The sequence below is a fragment of the Brachycentrus maculatus genome, unplaced genomic scaffold, assembly GCF_059751285.1.
Source record: "Brachycentrus maculatus isolate JH-2025_06_01 unplaced genomic scaffold, ASM5975128v1 h1tg000294l, whole genome shotgun sequence".
Taxonomy (NCBI): domain Eukaryota; kingdom Metazoa; phylum Arthropoda; class Insecta; order Trichoptera; family Brachycentridae; genus Brachycentrus; species Brachycentrus maculatus.
The window spans coordinates 214,813-238,186 of record NW_028281045.1 but is presented as its reverse complement, the minus strand read 5'-3'; the positions used below and the strand labels follow the sequence as shown (position 1 = coordinate 238,186).

Here is a 23,374-nt window from a genome sequence, read left to right as displayed (position 1 = left end):
AAAAATACATAAAAACATAAATACTCCAATGAAACTTTTTGTGGCTAAAATTATTTAATGTGACATCTGAGCCTGTCGGCTTTTACAAATTGCAAAATTAGGTCTAATATTTGATACAGCTACTCTCATTTCTTCATCTAAATTGCTAAGCCTTTCACGTTTCTTTGTTTTAATATTGGTTGTCGAGAAACCTAACTCACACAAATCGCTCACTCCTTTCAAAAACATCATAAATCAAAAACTTGATTTTTCAGGAGAACGTTTTTAAAGTTTAAAAATATAACACAATGTATTAAAAATAAATATTAAGCCACTTATTGCACTTTTTATTGTGCAACAGATCTTTTTAGGTAAAACCTGAAGGTTTTTTCTCCATTTGAAAAATATTTCGTGTATTTAAAAAAATAATTAAACAATACCTTTGCTTCAAAATGCAAAAACAACATTTTCTGCCCTGTAGCAGGTAAATATTAAGTTAAAAATATGCCACTTTTGGTGGGATATAGTACATTTTTTGGGCATTCCGAAAACATGCACAACTGAAAATTGTCGATTTTTGATTTATGACGTTCTTGAAAGGAGTGAGCGAAATACGAGGTTGAAAACTGTAATAAATTTTTCAGTGCCCTTGTGGCGACAGCTGGGGCAAGAACAAAAATCCAAAATTCATCCAGAGTTATTTCTGAGAATTTTGTTTTTAGAGTACAATCTGTTGATAGAGTGCTTAATTATTTTTCTTCTTGCAACTCAAATCTCACGGTAAATGAGCCAATATTAAATTTCGGTTTTCATAATTTTGTAGAGCACTTGTAACAAGCTCAGAGCACCGGTAGAACCACTGATTTATAGGGATGTTTACCTTGATGAGTCTCAATATCCTCCCGATTCTGAACACCCTCACGACCCTGAGCAGCGTCGGAGACACGGGCAAGTCTATCATGATGTCCTCCATCAGGATGCCCAAGATGCTGGCCAGCACCAGGAGGAAGTCGAACATGTTCCACGGCACTGTGAAGTAGTGGTGGCGTAACCCCACCATTTTCACAATGGCCTCTGTAATACAATAATCACAAGTTTTGAATCACAAGTCTGGAGTCTGAAAGAACATTGATTGGCTATAGAATATAACTCAAAAATAACATTTACAACATTTTGAGTGTGTCCCCAAATACTTGTTCACAAAATCTGAATTATCTCCAATTACCGGAGTTTATTTTCATATTAATTTTTACATCTCAATATGAGATGTCAAAAAATAATATGAATGTGACTCCTGTAATTGGAGATAAACCAGATTTTGTGAACAAGTATTTGGACACACTCAAAATTTTGTAAATAAATTATCTGGTCAAATTATAAGCTTAAATAATAAAAATGAAAATGATATTTTCTGGCGTTTCCCATGTGTGTGATTATAATCCAGGATTCGGACCTCACATACTAATATAAGAGTTTCTGCTTAGTAAAAAGCGTCTTTACATCTCACTAATAGATGTCTCTAGTGAAGTTCTAGTGATTCAATAACAAGGTTTCTAAATTGGTTCATATATATAGAACTTCCAATAATTTGAGTAGTGTGGTTGTCAATAATGTGTAGAATTGGTGAATGTTACACATGTGTAAAGTGATCACTTAAACCAGCCTATGACGGTTGTCAGCCCCGTAAATGCCCAGACTTCCATATTCTTCTTCATCTTTGATGAGATGTCAAAAAATAATATAAAAAATAACAGTTTTTAAATAACTTGTTATGACTTAAATATAACGTTGACTGGTTTCCAAGCAAATAGCTTCTTCCTCAAGAATAATTAATTATTGTTTAATATTATCTACTTATAGTAAGAAGAGCTTGGATAGGAATATCAAGTGGATATTATTTGTATTGATTGGCTGTTACAGTCAAAGGAATCAGAGATGGTCAATAATTGGAAACATTCTCAGGAAATTTAGTTGGCCAGTCCATATACTCCGCATGCCTTCCAAGAGCCGCCATCAAGCTTGCCAAGAGGCCTTGCGAAAGATCACAAGGCATCATCCAGAATAGATTAACCATTGATCAGTGCTGGGAATCCATATATCGACTTTAATCTGCCAAAAATGCGGGCGTCAATGTATTTTGGCAGTCGAACTAAGAGGTTGTATCGCAGTGTGCGCGTTTTTCAAGTTCTGATTCGTCAATAATATGTATTCACAAATAAACAAATTAAGTGCACAGAAATTTTAATGCTAAAAATGTATGCACATATAAAAAATCTTGGCACTAAAAAGGTTAATGGTTAATAACACGACTAGTTTCGATAACTACAGATGTTCTCATCAACAGGTTTATATTTTTACTTGTTGGCAAGAACATCTGTAATTCTCAAAACTAGTTGTGTTTACATTAATAACCTCAAAAGTGGTCTTATAAATACGAGTGTTTTTTTATATTTTTTTATTAAATCAATGTGTTATTTCACAAAATGAATGTCAAATCAATAAAGAAATTCGTTTTACCTAGATGGTTTTTGAATTACTGTCCCAATTATTTTGATATGATAATAATGATTATAGTTTGGAAAAATGGAGCGCATTTTTGTAAAATACTACCTTAAGGGAACTTATTTTTATTTTTATTATTTTTATTTCATATAGTTACCTGTTTAATACAATTTAATACAATTTCTATACATTTCTACTTAAAAACTCTTATAATTTTAGTAACGCTAAAAAAAAGAAACTGAGCTCTTGTGCTTGGAGAGGGACTTTTTTCTTCTTTTGTTGTTTCTGTGAGCTTGTACTTTAAATTATTGTATTGTATTCTAAATGACACGTGTTTTAAATTATTTTGAGAATTGAATGTCCGTAGTTGACAGATTAACAGTATTTTATAAGGACACTTACCTAAGCTGAAGACAGTTGTAAAAAATGCGTTGCTAACTTCTAAAATAAAAAATATGGCGTGCGGCTGGTTGTAATGCTCTATCCCCATGGTGAGCATGTTCAAGAAAATCAGAACAAAGATGGCGATCTCGAATCTCCTCGAATTTGATAAGTCGTAGAACATCGCGAGGCACTGATTGATGGGTCTTTTAATGACTTTCTGTGGTTTCTTCCGTCCCAACTTCTTCATAGCCGTATAGTAGTGCTTTTGGCTCTCAGTCAAGAACATTTCTAAGACGCCTCCTTCATACTGGAAATTTAATTAAAAAAAATATTCAGCTAGTTTGTTATATTTGGGAATGAATACACTTCCATAAGTGGTGTTCAAGACTGATCTACAAGTCTATATGGGATGTTCCCACACAATTTTGGGCATTATTATTATTATTTTTTAACATACATCCGCACCGAATGGTGCATAGGGCACTGCATTATAGTGACGCAAAAGTATCTTGATCGTTAATTCGAGGAAGGCAAGGTGATCAGCCCTGCGCTTAAGTTTTTTTAAATGAAATTTAATTTCTGAGGCGCATCATATTTGGGCCAATCTATCCATATAAATCTATAAAATATATCCGCTATCTATATAAAAAAATAAAAATAAATAAAATAACAAACTATCCATTACGCCGATTCTCCACAGGGGTTGGCAGAGATAAAATAATGCCACACCAATCTGTCTGTGAAAACAATTTTCGCCTCTACCACATTCATGCATCTTCTCATACATACCCGCCGAGTATTCCGACACCTGACCTGACCTCTTTCAAGTACAAATTTGAAATACTTGATAATGCAACCTCTAAAATTTTTCCTCGATCTAAGCATACTTTAATAAAAACAAAATACGAGTAAGATGTATATAAACACTCTTAAAATACCGATATGTATATTGTAAAAGTCTTAGATTTAAAACATACGATAGGTACCTACTTATTGCAAAATAAAACAAAAAACCTATAAATGGAAATATATTTATCTCGATGCTGGCAACACTCAATACGATTCCGTTTAAAAACAGCTGGAAATATGGCGCCATTCTGAATTCAAATAACCACAGAAATAGTCTTTCAAGTATTTGAAATACTTGATCATGCTTAGTTTTTTTTTGTTTTCTCTGCTTTTATTAGCAACTACATTCAACTTATAAATTTGTTTTACCATTCTTTCATTGCTTATTTATTCTACATGTTCAAATCATCTCAACACAACTTTCTTAATTTTATCGGTAATGCTTTATCTTACAATTTTTTGTAGTAAATTTGTCTGAGAGATCGCATTTTGACTGCATTCAGTCTACTTTCATCTCCTTTTGCCAACTCTATGCTTTACTTCCATACTGTAGGGTCGAGGAACAACCACTCCATTGCCTACTGCCAGTTTAGCTTTTTCTTAAAGATTTTTATTTACTTATTTCAGTGCACCATTCACTCTGTTCCCAGCATTCAATCTCCTTTTTACATACAACATTTTGAGTGTTCAAATTTTGATGTCTCTAGTGAAGTTCTAGTGATTCAAGAATGTTTCAAAATTGGTTCATATGTATAGAACTTCCAAGAATTTAAGTAGTGTGGTTGTCAATAATGGGTAGAATTGGTGAATGTTACATGTGTGTAAAGTGATCACTTAATCATTTACGGGTCATCTGCCCCGTAAATGCCCAGACTTTCAAATTCTTTTTCATCTTTGATGAGATGTCAAAAATAATCCTTTTTATATCTTTATCTAAACCTTTAGGTACCAGTCTAAAGACTGGTACCTAAAGGTACTTTAGTACCTTTAGGTACCAGTAAAACCCTTTAGGTACTAAAGGTACTTTAGTACCTAAGGGTACTAAAGTAAAGGTACTTTAAGGTACCTTAGGGTACTTAAGGGTACTAAAGTAAAGGTACTTTAAGGTACTTTAAGGTACTTAAAGGTACTTAAAGGTACTTTAAGGTACCTAAAGGTACTTTAGTACCCTTTAGGTACTAAAGGTACTTTAGTACCTAAAGGTACTAAAGGTACCAGTCTTTAGACTGGTACCTAAAGGTAACAGTCCAAAGACTGGTACCTAAAGGTGAAGGCTGATCACCTTTCCTTCATGTGTAAACAATCAAGATAACACTGCGTTTATATGATGCAGTGCCCTATGTACTATTGTACTATTGTACTATTGTACTATTGTACTATTATAAAGGTAAGAAGAAGGAGAAAAAATTTACCTTCTTTTTCAGCATGTTGAAATTGTCAATGATGACTCCAATGAAGAGGTTGAGAGTAAAGAAGGATCCGCAGACGATGAAGATGACAAAGTAGAGGTATGCGTAGAGGTTGGCTTCTCTCTGCGGCTGCAGGTCGACCCCCCGGGCGTCCACCGCGTCGGCCATGACCTCCATCCAGCCTTCGAAGGTGGCCACTTGGAACAGGGCCAGATAAGCTATACCGACGTGGTCGAAGGAGATCTTCGAGTTGATCCAAGAGTAGTTGCGATACATGCACTCCCATTTGTCATTCACAATCTGAAATCATTTAATATGTAGTAAAAATCTTAAATTTTTTTACTGATATGACAACATAGATGAGGAAGGATATGAATGTCGGGAAATTAACAGAGCTTTCGACCTGTAATCGGCTTGTATAAGTGATCACTTTATACATTATGTAACCTTTAATTCATAAGCATAAATCGGTAGTGTAATGGCAAAGGGGTATATCTGTCAATTTTTTCATTTTCTAAGTTTGTTCCACGAAATGTCTAAAATAGTGTATTCCATAATCTGGCACAAGGATATAGCTGCAGTTGCAATACTTATTTTGTTTTATTAAGATATTCACATACAAAAATACATAAAACAAATGAGTTATTTAATTTCACAAGTCTGTTTTTGCTCTCCTTTAAAATTTGGTCTGAGACAGATATACCCCTTTGCCTTTACACTGCCGAAATAAACCCCCCTATATCGTTGAGAAAGGTAGCGCATTATCGGAGGGAATGTTACTGGGGGTTTATTGTTTAGATTATATTGTTACATTTTAACCAACGGAAATGATTGAAATGAGTCATTATTAAATTAAAATACAATAGAAAAACATTTACCGCCTAAAACATTCCCTCCGATTACGCGGTACCTATCTCAACATTAAACGGGGGTTTATATCTTACATAACAAAAGTAGTGTGGTTTTCAATCATGGGTAGATAAATATATTTTATTTACCAATTATATATTTTGTCCGCCTCCGTAGTGTAATGGTCAGCACGCTCGGCTACCGTTCTGGAGGTCCCGGGTTCGATTCCCAAGGGGGATAAAATAAATATAAGTGATTTTTTCACTGTAATATTTATTCAATATTACCATGGACTGGTACCTGAAGCGGAGGGCTGATCACCTTTCCTTCATGTGTAAACGATCAAGATAACACTGCGTTTATATGACACAGTGCCCTATGCACCATTGGGGTGCGGGTAAGGGTTTTATTTTTTATTATTTATAAAGTGATCCCTTAAATCAGCCTACAAAAGATCGTAAGCCCTGTAAATACCCAGACTCCCATATTCTCTTCACATATGTTGAGATGTCAAAATGACTTTAATTTATGCTATCATAAATAATATTATATCTTAATACAATTGCTGAATATATTATATTAATGCTGAAAATCAAAAACGGTGAAATGAGTAATTGTCGTCCATTGCTTGAGGATTTAAAAAAAACATTCTGAATAGTTTATTTGATCAAAATTATCATCCAATAGCAAACCCTAACCAATATTGTTGATATATCAATATCAGATATCGCTCACTCCTTTCAAGAACATCATAAATAAAAAAAATCGTCAATTTTCAGTTGTGCATGTTATCGGAATGCCCAGAAAGTGTACTATATCCCAGCAAAAGCGGCATATTTTTTACTTAATATTTACCCGCTACAGGGCAGAAAGTGTTGTTTTTGCATTTTGAAGAAAAGGTATTGTTTAATTATTTTTTTAAATGTATTAAATATTTTTCAAATGGAGAAAAAACATTCAGGATTTTCCTAAAAAAAACTGTTGCATACTAAAAAGTTCAAAAAGTGGCTTGATATTTATTTTTAATACATTTTTTTAATATTTTTAAACTGTAAAAACGTTCTCATGAAAAATCAAGTTTTAGAAAACGTTCTAGAAAGGAGTGAGCGATATTTGTTCATAAAGGCCTTTGCATACCCTCTCAAATACTATTATATAAAAAATACAATTTCTTAGGGTACATTGTACTTTTACTGAGAAATCTTGAAAAAAAAACTGAGGATTCCTTCCCTACTTTTTGAAAAATAACCTAAAGGTTATAGACTTTTCCACTTACAGTTATTGGCAGAAGTTCCCCCTCTTCGTCCACACATTTGAAGAACTTCCCTCCGAAGAATTGAACACCCATGATGGAGAAAATCAACCAGAACACGAGACACACCAGCAGGACGTTGAAGATGCTGGGAATGGCGTACATGAGGGCGTTCACCACTATCCTCATTCCTTGCCATCGGGATATGGCCCTCAGTGGCCTCAGCGCTCGGAGAGTCCTGAGAGATCTTAATACTTTTAAGTTTTCATTTTCTTCTATCAACAAACTGAATACTGACACCTGAAATCAAACAAAATCATGTAAAAAAAGAAGAATTAATGAACCCAACTATATTTGATTAAAAATAAGGTTTTTCAAGAGCATAATGGGGTATTTACCACTATTGTATTTTTTGTACTGGTATTTTTATGATTTTTTGGTGCAATGATTAATTTACTGTGTATTGAAATATTTTGTTGTGTTTTTAGCTCTCAAAATTAAAATAATAAGTAATAATAATAGTAATTAAAAAAATTAAGTAAGATGAAATAAAATCAATCATAAAAAAATAAGAAACTCTCTTTCATAATATTTTTTGACATCTCATCAAAGATGAAGAAAAATATGGAAGTCTGGGTATTTACGGGGACAATGACTGTCATAGGCTGGTTTATTCTTCATCTTATAATATAAAAACTCCTTTAATTTGAGATAATCCAGATTTGTGAACAAGTATTTGGACACACTCAAAATGTTGTAAACTCCCTTTCACATTTATTATGACTAGTTTCAGAAGCTACAGATGCTTCCATCTATAGGTATAAATATAAACTTCAGTTTGTATTATAAAAGAAATACAAATAAATAATAAATAAACTCAATACAGTATTACCAATCATATTTATCAGCTTTACATTTGCCCTAATGGTAGACATAATTCATTTTGTGCTGTGAAAGTTTTTGTAACCTTTTTGTATATAATGCTTGTACCCTTCCAATATAAAATAAAAAAAATCAGCAGGTGGGTACATTTTAATGTGTGACGATAAGCGAAGTATCGTATGAGTACAACAGGTACATATATATGACCTGTGTTCACAAGTTTCCTGCACCACACCTTTAATTTGTACCAAGTTTTGTCTGTGTTCAAGTAAAGTAAGAAATAATGTACTTACAAAAACAATTATAAAATCTAATATGGTCCAGAAACTGGTGAAGTATTTTGTGAATCCGAGAGCCAACCACTTCAGAAACATCTCGATAGTGAAGATTAAGCAAAACCCCAAATTGGTCCAGTAGAGAATTTTCTTCAATGACTTGTTGCTTTCCAGATGGATGTCTTCAAAACATAGGGTGATGCTGGAGGCGAATATGAGGACCAGTATGAACCACTCAAAGGCCGGAGTGTCTACGTATTGTAGGATGATTGTCCGGACTGCCGTCCACTTCTGACCCATGGGCGTTTGTATCAAGTTGTCCCAACACGAACATCTGAAAAGAATATATTTGTTGATAACTGAGATGCAAACTAGCTGTAAATAATAGGACCATTGAATAAGTGATGGAATTTAAGTATCTTGGAGTCTATGTTAGTAACGACGGTGATCTCTATGGTGAGACTCTTAAGGTGGAGACTGACCGGAGCATTTTGTCGTAACATAACGTCGTAACACTGCTCGCGGCGAGCATTAGCGACCATCCGAAACTATGGATGGGGCGCTTGGCTCGGTGTACTGACTGTCTGAATGCTCGCATTGTAACGTGTCTCGTTACGACGAAATGCTCCGGTCAGTCTCCACCTTAAAACAATTCAACAAGGCTGCAGCTATAACCGGATGCCCCAGAAATTTAGTACAGAGGAACAAACACATGAGAATAGATTGTAAATGCATGGTTGAGTTAAGCATTATCGATAAAATTAAGAAAGATGTGTTTAGATTTGTTTTTAAAATAAAATAAATAAATAAAAATAGGTGGTTTGGGCACGTAAATCGAATGAGTGAAGAAAGAATAGTAAAACAAATTTAATATATTATTAGATTAAAACCAATATTTTTAGCATTTCCACTTTATTTTTATTTGACCAGCGACCGGGTTTTTCCTCGTTACCGACATCATCAGACTGGTGATGTCGGTAACGACGAAACCCGGTCGCTGGTCAAATAAAAATAAAGTGGAAAAGCTAAAAATATTGGTTTTAATCTAATAATATATTAAAAATGCAATTCCATCACGAAGTGTCAGTGGATAATATAAATCTATTTAAAACAAATTTATGAGGCAAGTGTGGTTGGTAATAGCATTATCGATAAAATTAAGAAAGATGTGTTTATATGGTTTGGGCATGTAAATCAAATGAGTGAAGAAAGAATAGTAAAACAAATTTATGAGGTGAATGTGGTAATTAATAAAAGCAGGAAAACTTGTTATCATCGAGTGTTTCAAATACTTGAAAGTAGTCAGGTCAGGAGTCTGAATAATTGGCGGGTATGTATATGTATATGTATATGTATATGTTCTGGAGGTCCCAGGTTCGATTTCCAGGGGGGTCAAATAAATATAAGTGATTTTTTCACTCTAATACTTATTCAATACTACCCTGGACTGGTACCTGAAGCGAAGGGCTGATCACCTTTCCTTCATGTGTTAACGTTAAAGATAACACTGTGTTTATATGATGCAGTGCCCTATGCACCACCATATAAACACCTATGAATATGAAAGAGGCAAGGATTGTTTGTAAAGACAGATTGATATGGCGTTATATTTTATTTGCCTTCCCTTGGCGGGAAGCGACATGGACGATGGTTAATTGGATGGATGGTTTTGTGTTAAATAATTCATTACTTGATGTTTGTTTGAAATAATTTTAATGTGGTGTTTCTACCGGGGTGAAAATCAAATGTCGGAAGGAATAAAAAAAAGTGATAATATACACTCTGTTCACAGATATTTTACCTCTATTTTAAAAAAAAAATATTTATACTTTAATTATTAAAAAAAAAAGGTAAAATAACTGTGAACAGAGTGTACCTTTGGTAGCAGTGCTGTGGAAAGCAATCTTGAGGCGCCTTCGCCGTTTTGTTTCGTCCGAATCCGGGGAAATTGGAAAACCTGTCGACAAATTGACCCTTGGAGTTTCTCCTCCCTCCCACTGTCAGTTCATCCACATACGACACCAGGGCATGCCACGGCCTCTTGACACCGCTGCTCTCCTTCACTTCCTCGCTCGCAGGCGCGTTCATGGTGACCACTTTGGGTTTCCTTAAAGCCAACTCTTCGCCGACTGGAATCTGTGCCCCTTCTTCGGTTTCCGTGTCTTTTGATGAATGCTTTTCTAACACGGCCAATTCAATGCTTTCTGTTGCTGTTTCATCTGAAATAATATTAAATTTTTTAACCATTGTAGTGTTGAGATTCATTCTCATATCGCTCACTCCTTTCAAGAATGTCATAAATCAAAAATCGTCCATTTGCAGTTGTGAATGTTTTCGGAATGCCCAGAAAATGTACTATATCCCAGCAAAAGAGGCATATTTTAAACTTAATATTTACCCGCCACAGGGCAGAAAGTGTTGTTTTTGCATTTTGAAGAAAAGGTATTGTTTAATTATTTTTTTAAAATAAACTAGTTATTTTTCAAATGGAGAAAAAACCTTCAGGTTTAACCTTAAAAGATCTGTTGCACAGTAAAAAGTTTAATAAGTGGCTCAATATTTATTTTTAATAAATTGTATTATATTGCTAAACTTTAAAAACGTTCTCCCGAAAAATCATGTTTTTTGATTTATGACGTTCTTGAAAGGAGTGAGCAATATGTACGCCAAAATTGATGAAGACCTTTTTAGCAAAAATGGTCCTTTTTATTACGTATGTAAAAAATCAACAATATATTTCTCAAATATTGACCGATTTAAGTATTTCTTTCTGGTATTGGTGGAAAATATATCAAACTTCTGAAATAAACAGCGTTTTGTAGAAAATATCCTTATACTATAAATATTTTAAAACAAATGTTATTTGAGATTTTTTTTTTAAATATATGGTAACTTCACTGGAAACAGCCTGTATCAAGGCATTCATTTATATTATTTATCAATTTATTATTAAAATCATTTTCACTTTTTAAAATAGTTTACTGCTTTGGTGGGGTGCCATCTCGATGCAGTTCTAATAAAGTTGTATTTTTTTGTTGCAAATAATTTAAAATTCAAAATATTTTCAATAACTTTTGCAGGTAACACCGTTTTTGCATTTAGCACAAACGGTAAATCTTTTGCTTGAGCAATTTATTAATAAAACCCTCCTTATTATTTATGGATGATATGATGGAAGTATTATACAATTGTGGTTGTATGTGGTTATTTGCAAAGAGAGACAGATACTTACACGAGTTGCCTTTGCTGTCTTTGTGCTGGACCCCAATGCCAGAAGAGTACTGCATCTGGAGAAGTTGCTTGTTGGCAAATTCCTTCTTCTCTTTCTCCGGAGACATTTCGTCGAGGGCTTCCTTGGAGTCTTCTCGTATAGTCGCGGAGTATCTCTTGCACTCTCCTCCGATCTCCTTTATATCCTTTAGCGTCTCTTGGCTCCCGTGATTGTACGCGGCACTTTGGTGAAAAAGACCGCCAGCGGAATAGCAAAAGTCAGAACCTGATACAGGCCTGTAAGAACATATGAATTGAGTTAGTAAGGAAGACCTGCAGGCTTTTTTAGATTAGAGTTGCAATTATTATTTACCTTGTTTATTATGTACAAGGTTTATAGATCATTAACCTTGCTTATCATGTACAAGGTTTATAGATCATTAAGTGGATTTTTGTTTCCTCTAGGTAAAAAAAATAATTTATTTTAATGAATGAGTGAAGAAAGAAGAGTAAAACAAATTTATGAATATGGCACATTCAAAATAGGAGCAGAGGAAAACTGAGGAAAACTTGGCATGATCAAGTGTGTCAAATACTTGAAAGCGGTCAGATCTGAAGTTGGAATAATCGGCGGGAAAGTATGAGGAAATGCATGAGTTTGGAAAAAGCAAAGAATGATTACAAAGAGAGAGTGACTGTGCCTATCCCTGCGGTGAAGTGGCGCGAGTTTATATTTTATACTCCTATTTATATTTACCTGTTAAGTGCCTCTTGGTAGCTGTGATTGTAGATATTATCGTGAGGAAACCCGACAATGGTTTCTTGAAAGGACCCGGAGTATTGTCGTTCGCTGATGGTGGAAAACCTCTTCTCGCTGTTGAGCCTTTTCTGAATGATGACTTCATTGACCAACTGCTCGAGTCTCGAGGCCTTCTCCTCCACCTTGGGCTTGCCGGTGAAACCGATCTTCTTTTTCCTCATAATGGATCGTATCCTTTCGAAGCTCCTTGCCAACTTGGAGTCCTCCCCAACTTCCTGGAAGATCTAACGTGTAAAGCAAACAACCCGGCGTTTAATAACACACTATAACATGCACAACACAAACCTCCGGGACAAACACGTAGCAAGGCTGAAGGAAAAACATCACTGAAAAAGCCAAACACAAGATGAAAACATGACAAAACACACAAACACAATCGTGCAAAATTACACAAGGAAACATATCGCTCACTCATATATCCACCTTTCAACAACGTCATATATCCAAAAACTTGATTTCTCAGGTTTTAAAATATAATAAAATGTCTTAAAAAAATATCAAGCCACTTATTGAACTTTTTACTGTGCGACAGATCTTTTTAGATAAAACCTGAATGTTTTTTCTCCATTTGAAAAATATTTAGTTTATTTAAAAACATAATTAAACGATACCTTTTATTCAAAATGCAAAAACAACACATTCTGCCCTGTAGCGGGTAAATATTAAATTTAAAATATGCCGCTTTTGCTGGGATAAAGTACATTTTCTGGGCATTCCGTAAACATGCACGACTGAAAATTGACGATTTTTGATATATGACGTTGTTGAAAGGAGTGAGCAATTTAATATAACAAACACCTAAATTTAGACAACCGAATGCACACTCCATGCATGGAGCAAACTGAAAGCATTGATATTGAATTAGTTATATAGTCATTTTGATTGCTTTTCTTCTTGCTCTTTTTTAACCCTTATAAGCACACAGTGGTGCATAGGGCACTACATTATATTGACGTAGCATTGTCGTGGTTGTTAATTGCTTGTGGGCAAGGTGGTCAGTCCTGCCCTACTTGTATCTGTCCAACACATTGTTTGCAAGAAATGCTTAAAAGCGTCTTTTACAACTGTTGGTAGAGACAGGGAGACGCCCATAAGCGTTCTATTTGTTAATTTTTGATAGCACGAGAGACGTCAAAAAACATTGTGCAGATCGTAATTGGGTTTGCGATACTTGTGATTAGTATACTGAGGATCAGGCGGCAGACTGTCTGAGTATAATTAGGGTGGGGGATGATGAAAAAACCGCCCCACAACAATATTTTGAATAAATATAAGAGTAAAAATTGTTTCAATTTATTTTAACCCCTCTGGGAATCAAACCCGAGACTATGGTAGATAAATTCGCTTACCACTACACCTACGGAGGCGAACTAAAATGATTTTACTTTAGCGAAAAAAAATGTTAAAAAATCATAAACAAAACTTTATATTTTTCTGTAAACCTATGGCGCTTAGTGCAGCATTGCTCTAATAAAAATAATAAAAACAATACATTGTATTGTATTGCTTCAATGTTATATTGATTGTTAATTTCATGGTGATCAGTTCTGCACTTCAGATTAAAAAATCACTTGTATTTATTTAGACCTTTTTAAGACTTCCAGCACGGTAGCCAAACATGCTAACCACTACACTATGCGTACAATAATATGACTATGTAATTTGAATTCAATTCATTCCAGTCAATTTGTTCCATTGAAATATATCGATCCCTGCTATATATAGTATTGTAGGCCACAAACTGAGTTTTGAAAAAAATGGATTTAATCATATTTTTAGTTCCAAAACAGATTTTTTTATTTATTAAATAAGTTTTTTTCCTTATGCTTAACTTTGACAAAAAGAATGCAAGGTTAAGATAAGTGGTATTGCTAAAATTAAGAAAGATGTGTTGAGACGACTCGTATACATATATGGAACAAATAAATGAGGAGTATGGTGAAAGAAATACCATGATTGAGGTGAATATAGTTGGATATAGAAGCATACGAAGACTGAGGAAATCTTGACAGGGTCAAGTATTTTCAATTCATTGAAGCGATCAGGCCAGTGATCGACGAGTACGTATGAGGAGATCCAACGAATATGGAATAGCCGAAGAATATTTGCAAAGACCGATTGGTGTGGTATTCTATTCTCTCTGCTTACCCCTAGTGGGGAGCGGCGTGATGGTTAGTTAGTTAGTTAGTCAAAACTCGGGCAACATTTAGATTTGCACCGGGTAAAATATGTTTAGATCTTTCACTTTTCATGCTTGGTGTTCCTCCTCAGGACTTTTGATGCGGGTGGTCTCCTTTTGGGGCTAGGATCTCTTAGAAGGGTTACTAATTTTCCTGCTTTTGTCACCCTGAGCATTAGAACATGGTGTTGGATTGTACCTACACTGTATGTATTTACATGGCCTGCTGACAATGGTAGGAGCTTTGAAAGAAGTAGTAATAATTTATCTTTGCTCACAAAATACATTGCATGACTGATTAAATACAGATATTAGAACACTCTTCCGATCATACATTGTTCACTTTGTGTAATACCACTTTGTCGTAGTCAGTTAGAATTTGCATCTCCCGTCTGGAACCCCCAATACAAAAAAATATATTAATCAAATAGAATCTATACAATCAAAATTTATTTCATATTGTAATTTTAGACGGATGGCTCCAAGCAATGAATTTATGAATTTACCCAAGTTCGTGATACGTAGGAACAATGCTGACCTTATTTTCCTGTATAAAATTTTAAATAATTATGTAGATTGCCCAGATCTTTTATCACTCATCAATTTTAGAGTCCCGGGAGCACAGACCAGAAACAAAAATTTATTTAAAATCCCTAAAATGCACATCAAGTACTACCAAAATTAATTTTTTAATCGAGCCTGCGATATGTACAATGTAATGCTTAATGAAATACACATCAATAATGTTTCTTATAATACACATCAATGTCTATTTGACTAGTTTATAAAAAAATATATTATTTGATAAAAACATGTAATGTAAGTTTATTATATAGTTATACTTGTATGTACACGACAGTTTATTTATTTTTTTAGATTACTTAAGTGAAAACCTCAAATTGGAAATTTTTTTAAATTTAATTTTATTATATTATGTTACTTTTGTTAAATATTCTGTTAGTTTTCCAATAAATAAAAACACAAAAAGAATGATGAGTGATAAAGAGAGTGTTATATTACCATACCACAATGTTAACAATGCTCTTAATATACAAAATACAGATATGTGATAAAAAAAATTAGTACATTGCATGTACGAGTCCGAATGGTAGCCAAGAGTTTCTTTACCGGACCCGGGAATATGGCGGAAGCTTTTAGAGATCTTTTTCCTCAAAAATTCATATTTACGGCTTAAAATAGTATACATAAGAGGAATCAACATATAGACATAATATAAATTATATTTTTAAAATTTTATTAGTTATTTTGTTGTTGTTAAAAAGACCGTCATTTATTTATTTCACTATTTTTAAACCCAATATGCAATAATAAAAAAAATTGCGGTTGAAATACAGTTTTATTATATTTTATAATGAATGGTTTAGTTTATTACAGTTTATAGGCAAACCTGGATATAAGATAGCCCAAGGGATTGGAAAATTTTCTTCTTATAAAGAGATTTCATTTATATCCAGATCTCTTGTATCCAGGTTCAATTGTATTGATATTTTGATACAGAAACATGACACAATCAAACAAACAAAACATGAATACTAATGAACATTTCAGCAGCCATTTCAAGCATAAAATTAATGTACAAATCAACAAAAATATAAATGAAAATGATAAAAACCAAGAACATTCAAAACTGGTTTTAAGTTTGGCTATCATGCATTTTGTTATGATAAAATAAACCATGTTTCAGGCCCATACTGAATACATTCAAGCTATCATATCAAAAATCATGCAATAATTCAACGAACATCAACATAAGCATAATGAAGTTTTGAAATTGAATAAACCCATGGATTGAATAAATAATTTGTACATCAAACCACGCCTAATAGTAATAAAGCTTTTCAAAATGTTTAAAAGCTCAGTGTAAAAAGCATGTAAACTGCATTTAAAATGAGTATGTTTTCATACAAACGATGAGATTCTGCCTACTCAAATACGTGAATGCTCTGTGTAAACAAGTATTGCTCTTTACTTGATTTGTATTTTAATGTAATTTTTAATGCTTAACTTATGAAGTAAAAATTACATTCCCAATGTATTTATTGCACTATTATGTGCAAACATTGCTAACTAACTAACTAACTAACTAACCATCACGCCACTTCCCCCGCAGGGGTAGGCAGAGAGAATAGAGCGCCACACCACTCTGTCCTTGCAAACATTCTTCGCCTCTTCCACGTTCATGCATCTCCTCATACATACCCGCCGATTGTTACGACTCCTAACCTGACCACTTTCAAGTATTTGGCATACCTGATTTTGCCATGTTTTTCTCGGTCTTCCTCTGCTTCTTTTCCCACTAACATTCGCCTCATAAATTTGTTCTTTCCTCACTCATTCGTTGTACATGTCCAAACCATCTCAACACACCTTTCTTAATTTTATCGATAATGCTTATCTCAGCTTTGCATTCCTTCCTTATTTCACTATTCGCACATCTTTCATACATCGTTTTGTCGCACATTCTTCTGAGAGATCGCATTAAGACTGCATTCAGTCTACTTTCATCCTTCGTTTGCCAACTCCATGTTTCACTTCCATACATTAGAGTTGGAACCAGGACTCCATTGTGCGCTGCCAGTTTAGCTTCCGCTGATAGGTTTTTATTTGCTATAACTGATTTCAGTGCACCATTCACTTTGTTCCCAGCATTCACTCTCCTTTCTATGTCTTTATCAATCTTTCCATCCCTAGAAAACATACTACCCAAATACACGAAATCATCTACCTGTTCCAAAATCTCTCCGTTTACCAATATTTCACATTCAGATCAAAATATAAAAATAAAACAATTGTTTAAGACCACGTGGAGGTGGATCTAGTGGAGTTTATTAATGTAAATGTGATTAGTTTCGAGAACCACAGATGTTCTCATCAATATGTGAAAATTGTATTTCAAACACGTGTTGATGAGAACATTAGTATTTCTCAAAACTAGTCGTGTTTACATAAATAAGCTCAAAGTAGTCTTATTATAAAAGTGTTTTATTTTTATATTGAAATTATTTAGTTACATAACCCATGTAAAATTTTTGGTCGCAGAGGCGTCTGATATGGTCACAAAACCCGATACATCCTTCCTAACTATGAATGTTACATGGGAAATTATTTTGATTATACATACTTGCCATTACTTCTTTTATTTTAATATCTCAGATATAAGCTTTACTTTTTTACAAGCATTAAGATGAGAGTCTTTTCTTGTTTTGATAAGCAGTGTGCTATTCATGTTTCTTGTTTCACATTAAATTGATCACACCTGTTCAGGTGTTGATACGATTTAAAAGAAATTATGTTTTCGTCATGTATTTTTGATATTTTGGACTATGAAGCAATCCAAAAAAGAAATATTAATGAAATAAAGCAATATTTCTCGAAAATTTACAAATTTTTTATTTCCATTTTATGTGGTCTGATATACTGGCAAGAAATGCAAATAACACACTGCAAAATAACTCAGAAAAATATGCCTAGAAGTGTTGCTTGATTGTGACAGAACATATACCAAAATGAAGTATATGATAGTATGTCTCCATGAATAATTTACAGAAGGAAACTATTAAAAAGTATGGAAAGGAACTCACTTCTTTTCTGTTTTTAAGTTCCTCACTGTTGAAGCTGTTAAGCAACAAGGCAAGGAAGAGATTCAGGACCATAAAGTTACCCATCACCAGCGCCGGGAGGAATATGAAGAAGCACGTCTCGGGGCCTTCCACGCGCTCCGCCCTCATGCAGTCCCACAGCGGCTCGATCCACTCTCCGCAAAGTATTCGGAATATCATCATAAATGAGTGGAAGAAATCATTGAAATTCCACCTGAAATTTCATAAAAATAAGACTAAAAACTATCACCTCACTTCTCCATAACTAACTTATTATCTTCCCACTTCTCCAAAACTATCACCCTGCTTCTTCAAAATTAACTAACTATTACCCTGATTGATTATCCAAAACTATCTAACTACCACTCTGCTTCTCCAAAGAGTTCATTTGCTTACGCCATCTTCGTCCCAGCAAACATACTAGATACTTCCATATATCAACAAAAATGATGAACAACACGGAAGTCTGGGTATTTACAGGGCTTACAATTATGACAGTCATTAGCTGGTTTAACTGTTTACTTCATACACTGTGTAAATTCACCATTCTACTCCTGATTGATAACCACACCACTCAAATTTCGTAATATTTATTTCTTGCACATATCTTGCTAGAATTAGCATCATCTATGGTTGAGTTTAATAACTTTTTTGATTAGCAGAGACCTTTATGAAAGAACAATGTATGTAAGAACAATGTAGTTTACCTTGGCACGGGATCTGGCTCAAATTTGTCAGGAGTATAATCCTTGGAGAACAACTGCATACCAATCACAGCAAATATATATATGACGATAACTAACACAAACGTAAGGTTACCTAATGCACCAATTGTAGATATAATTATACTCAGTAGGACCTTCATTGTAGTCCACGACTGAGCCAATTTTAACACTCTTAACTGAAAAAGAAGTTGGCATGTTAAAAATGCAATAGATTCTCATGATGTATTATTCAATCAATTATTATATTGAGGCTGTAATGTGGAAAGGTTTGAAGCACCGTTTTGAGTGATCTATACGAAAGTGATTTTTTAATGTAGTTGTGGTCACAAAGCGCATTTTAAGTGTTCTGGGACCATATTAACACTACTGAGACTAGAAAGCAATATTTTTGCCTTGGTTGTGGCTGATGTGGTCACAAAAAGCATTTTTTAGTGCTCTGTGACCATATTGACACTATTGGGACCAGAAAGCAACATTTTTGTCATGGTTGTGGCTGATGTGGTCACAACAATATTTTAACTGCTTTGTGACCATTGCAGAAAAAATATTTTTGACACCACTGTAATAAATAAAAATAAATTTAAATAAAAAAAAAATATATTGATTAATTTTCAATATTATAAGCACCATGTTTTCAACATCACACAAAACCAGATAGACGATGCAGAAAAATCATTAAAAATGTTACACAACCATATACTATATTATGTAGGTGTCGCTTCAAGCCTTTTTGTTTTCCAGCACCAAATCAAAATGATAACTAATGATATTCTTACCAATCTAAGGCCTCGCAAGACAGATAATCCGTCGACGAGTTCAAATATAAGGTCTAACAAACTAGCTGATACTATTATAAGATCAAAGATGTTCCATCCACACGCGAAGAAGTCCTTGCTTAAAGCTAGGACTTTCAGGAAGCACTCAAGTGTGAAGATGGAAGTGAAGACCTGGAAAGTAACAAGAGTAGAACACATCATCACAAAGATCAATCGCAAATCACAAACAATCTGAAAAGGCGAATTCCGGTTTTACCTCCTCAGATAATTGCAAACCTACTTAACCATTGTAGTGCAGAGATTTTTTCTTATATGTATGCTAAAATAACTAAAGATTTATTGTTGTTGTTGCTAAATTGGTCCTTTTCATTAGGTGTATTCAAAATCAAACATATTTTTCACAAATATTGACTGATTTTAATATTTCTTTATGGAATGGGGAAAATCAAATTACTCTAATAAAATAGCATTTAGTAAAAAATAAACATTGTCATTAATTTTTTAAGTGTGGTGTTGTTTGTTGGACTATATTCTTTATTGTACGATTCCCATAGAGATAGGTTTCCCACAGTATCCTGATCATTTTTAAGACTAGCGGGAATTTCAAATCAAACACTGGACACTTTTATATTGATTTTGAGTAAGACGAACCTGAATTTTGGAGGCAATTTTTCAAAGAAAAAAGAGCCTCTTATATATCATATATATCAAACCCTTATCCACACCCCAATGATGCATAGGGCACTGCATCATATAAACTCAGTGTTATCTTGATCGTTAACACATGAAGGAAAGGTGATCAGCCCTCCGCTTCAGGTACTAGTCCAGGGTAATATTGAATAAATATTAGAGTGAAAAATCACTTTTTAATTATTTGACCCCTCCTTGGGAATCGAACCCGGGACCTTCATAACGGTAGCCGAGCGTGCTGACCATTACACTACAGAGGCGGACAAAATAGTCTAAAATATGGTAATAAAAAAGGTGTTTCTTACTTTGTTTCCTACATCTAGAGCCCGGCGTATACTCTCGCTCATCCCGTGATGTTCCAGCGCCAGGAAGAGTGTGTTCAGAACAATGCACATGGTAATGAACAATTCAAATAGTGGATCTTTCACTATTTTATAAAGGCAATTTTGAAACTGCAACCATCCTTCGTAGTCGATACAACAAGAGATGCATTTATCACAGTTTCTGTCAGGCAATTCGTCTAGAACACAAAAACCTTACTGTAAGCATTCAAAACTAAAACACAAACTCACGGTTTAAACATTCAATAACACAAGACGAAAAAAAAATGAAGGCAAATCTCAAGTAAAACAGACATAAACAAACACATTTTACAATAACAAGACAGTTTTTTCAACAACACGGAATACTAAAACACCAAATAAGACACATTTAAAGTAAAAATACCTTTATTGCATTCAAAACAGTTTGAAATTGAACAAAAACTGCAGGTATATTTATATTCAAAGAAAAATACACCTTTTAAGTAAAATAATAAAACAGTTTCTTGACATAAAAGCTTGCTGGCAAACGTGAAAATCAAATATTTTCAAAAGTTGTGGGTAACACACTGACATGCTGAAAAGGAAAAATATTTATATGTGTGGTAGGTACGGAAGAAAAATAAACGAAAACACCAAAAGAGGACCTATTCGGACATGATAAAATTCCAAAATAGCTTGTTTATGGATATTTTACTTGTATGCCTGACTTGATATGTACAGAGGTTCCAATTTCCCAAGTTCTGGTCACAGTAGCGGCTGATATAGTCACAGAACACTGAAAATATGTTATGTTACCAAATAAGCTGCTGCTGTGAGCAGGAATTTTACTTAAGTCACTACATTAATGTTATATTTCTGTCAATAATTATGATTAACCTAGTGATTACTTACTGTTTTATTATGACAAGTACATTTTAATGTGTATAGGGGGTAGAGTGCATATTTATGTACACAAGCTCTTTGGTAATGAATTTATACAAATGGAAAAAGAAGCGCAAATCTTGGTAAAAAATTATGTAGGGAAAACATTGACCTAAAAGTATTTTAACTATCTAAATTAACATGTTTTAGTTGTTATTTAAATTAATTAACTTATTTACACACTAGGTTATTTGTATAATCAGTATTAATATCGATATGGGGTTATTTTTTATTATCAATATTAGTTTGTGAATTAGTAAAATCGTCAATATATATAATATCATCATTTGAAATTTTAAGAGGAATCATAGAAAACTGTATTCTTAATGGTCTAAAAATAAAAATACAGCACACCAATGCAAGAGAGTCAAACATGATAGAAAGATAGATAGATAAAGTGAAGGAAGTGAAGGATCATGCAGAGAAACAAGCTTTGAGCAATGCAATACGTTATCACCATTTTCTGTGATATAATACACCAACAGTAGTACATTGACGTACGTATTTTGCAACCATTATTATCCATTGGATACATTGTCAGTACAGGTTAGTTTTTGTTAGGTTAGAATCGAAATTGCCAATAAAAATGTCACCTAATATAGGATGCACAATAAATTGCAAATGCTTTGTGTATTGAATAGTGATTGACGGTGGGGATGAGATTCTCTTTGGGGATGACTCTGAGATTTCAGAGATTCAAAGAGGGTAACCCGTCATTAGAGTTTGGAAGCTGATCATCGAATCAGAGTTATTAATTTAATTTTACATTTATTAATTTTTTTAAGCTTAAATGTGGTCAGTTTACAAAAATAAAGTTATCTAAAATTTTATTATCTCTACGCTGAAGAACTCGTCGTAAGACCAACAGTAAATAGGTAGGTCATTAAATAAAGAGTACTTGTAATGAATAAACATTACATGTGTTTTGTCAATTTTGTTTTATGATTTGGCATTGTAAATCTGTAACACAATATTTGAAAATGTGGATACTAGATACTGTTTGCATTTTGTACATTTTACAAATACATTACAATGCATTTTCTCATATAAAGTTCTAATTAAGCAATCTATTAATTCAATTCACACAAAATACGACATAATGTACCCAAACACGTAACGCTAATGTAACTTAGGGTGTTTTGTGCTCATATATGTTTTAGAGTGTCACTGATATCCAATAAATATTAACGATTTTGAGCAAAGACGAACACTTTGAAAACTCCAAACGCCTGCAAGATTCATTGTAAAAGTTATAGAAGCATATACATTCTACAATAAGTAAATTGTTTGATTTCTGTCACTTTTGGCTGTGAATAATCACTTTTTATTAGGTTAAGTTGGGTTATCTTTTGGGCTACGGAATGAACTAAAATAATCTGAAATTCTATTCTGATTTACAATCTAAGAGGTGAGGTTTGTTAAATTATGTTCCAGATAGATAATATTTCCATTTGGAACCCTGGTTTGGTAAGGTTAGGTTAGGTTAGGTTAGATTGAAAGAATATCAGCGTTTTGGAGAGTTTTCAAACCGTTTGACTGGAGATTGTTAAACGTTGGCTCACCTGAGTAAAACGACAATAGCATGTTATCCTTGGCCGGAAGTAATTTGATACTCTTGTCTGTACATAAGTCGGCTAGGGGCAGTGGCGTTTGCTCCGGCGGTAACTCTACTGGACGTTGGTATGGCCAGTCAGCCCCTGATGATAATTTTAGTTTTTTTGGATTTAAG

The 23,374-nt window shown here is 33.8% G+C and overlaps 1 protein-coding gene across 1 annotated transcript in view; it reads right to left on the bottom strand.

Moving 5' to 3' along the window:
- The window catches only part of NaCP60E (Na channel protein 60E), a 153,353-nt gene that overhangs the window by 5,324 nt on the left and 124,655 nt on the right, over positions 1-23,374 (bottom strand). Inside the window, exons 10-21 of the mRNA XM_088267409.1 lie at positions 20,707-20,921; positions 19,712-19,882; positions 18,918-19,111; positions 18,193-18,424; positions 12,349-12,635; positions 11,614-11,888; positions 10,258-10,600; positions 8,400-8,715; positions 7,249-7,524; positions 5,127-5,423; positions 2,884-3,172; positions 860-1,053 (exon numbers count right to left, since the gene is read on the bottom strand). Coding sequence (XP_088123535.1) covers positions 860-1,053; positions 2,884-3,172; positions 5,127-5,423; positions 7,249-7,524; positions 8,400-8,715; positions 10,258-10,600; positions 11,614-11,888; positions 12,349-12,635; positions 18,193-18,424; positions 18,918-19,111; positions 19,712-19,882; positions 20,707-20,921 — 3,089 coding nt within the window. The remainder of the gene's footprint in view (positions 1-859; positions 1,054-2,883; positions 3,173-5,126; positions 5,424-7,248; positions 7,525-8,399; positions 8,716-10,257; positions 10,601-11,613; positions 11,889-12,348; positions 12,636-18,192; positions 18,425-18,917; positions 19,112-19,711; positions 19,883-20,706; positions 20,922-23,374) is intronic.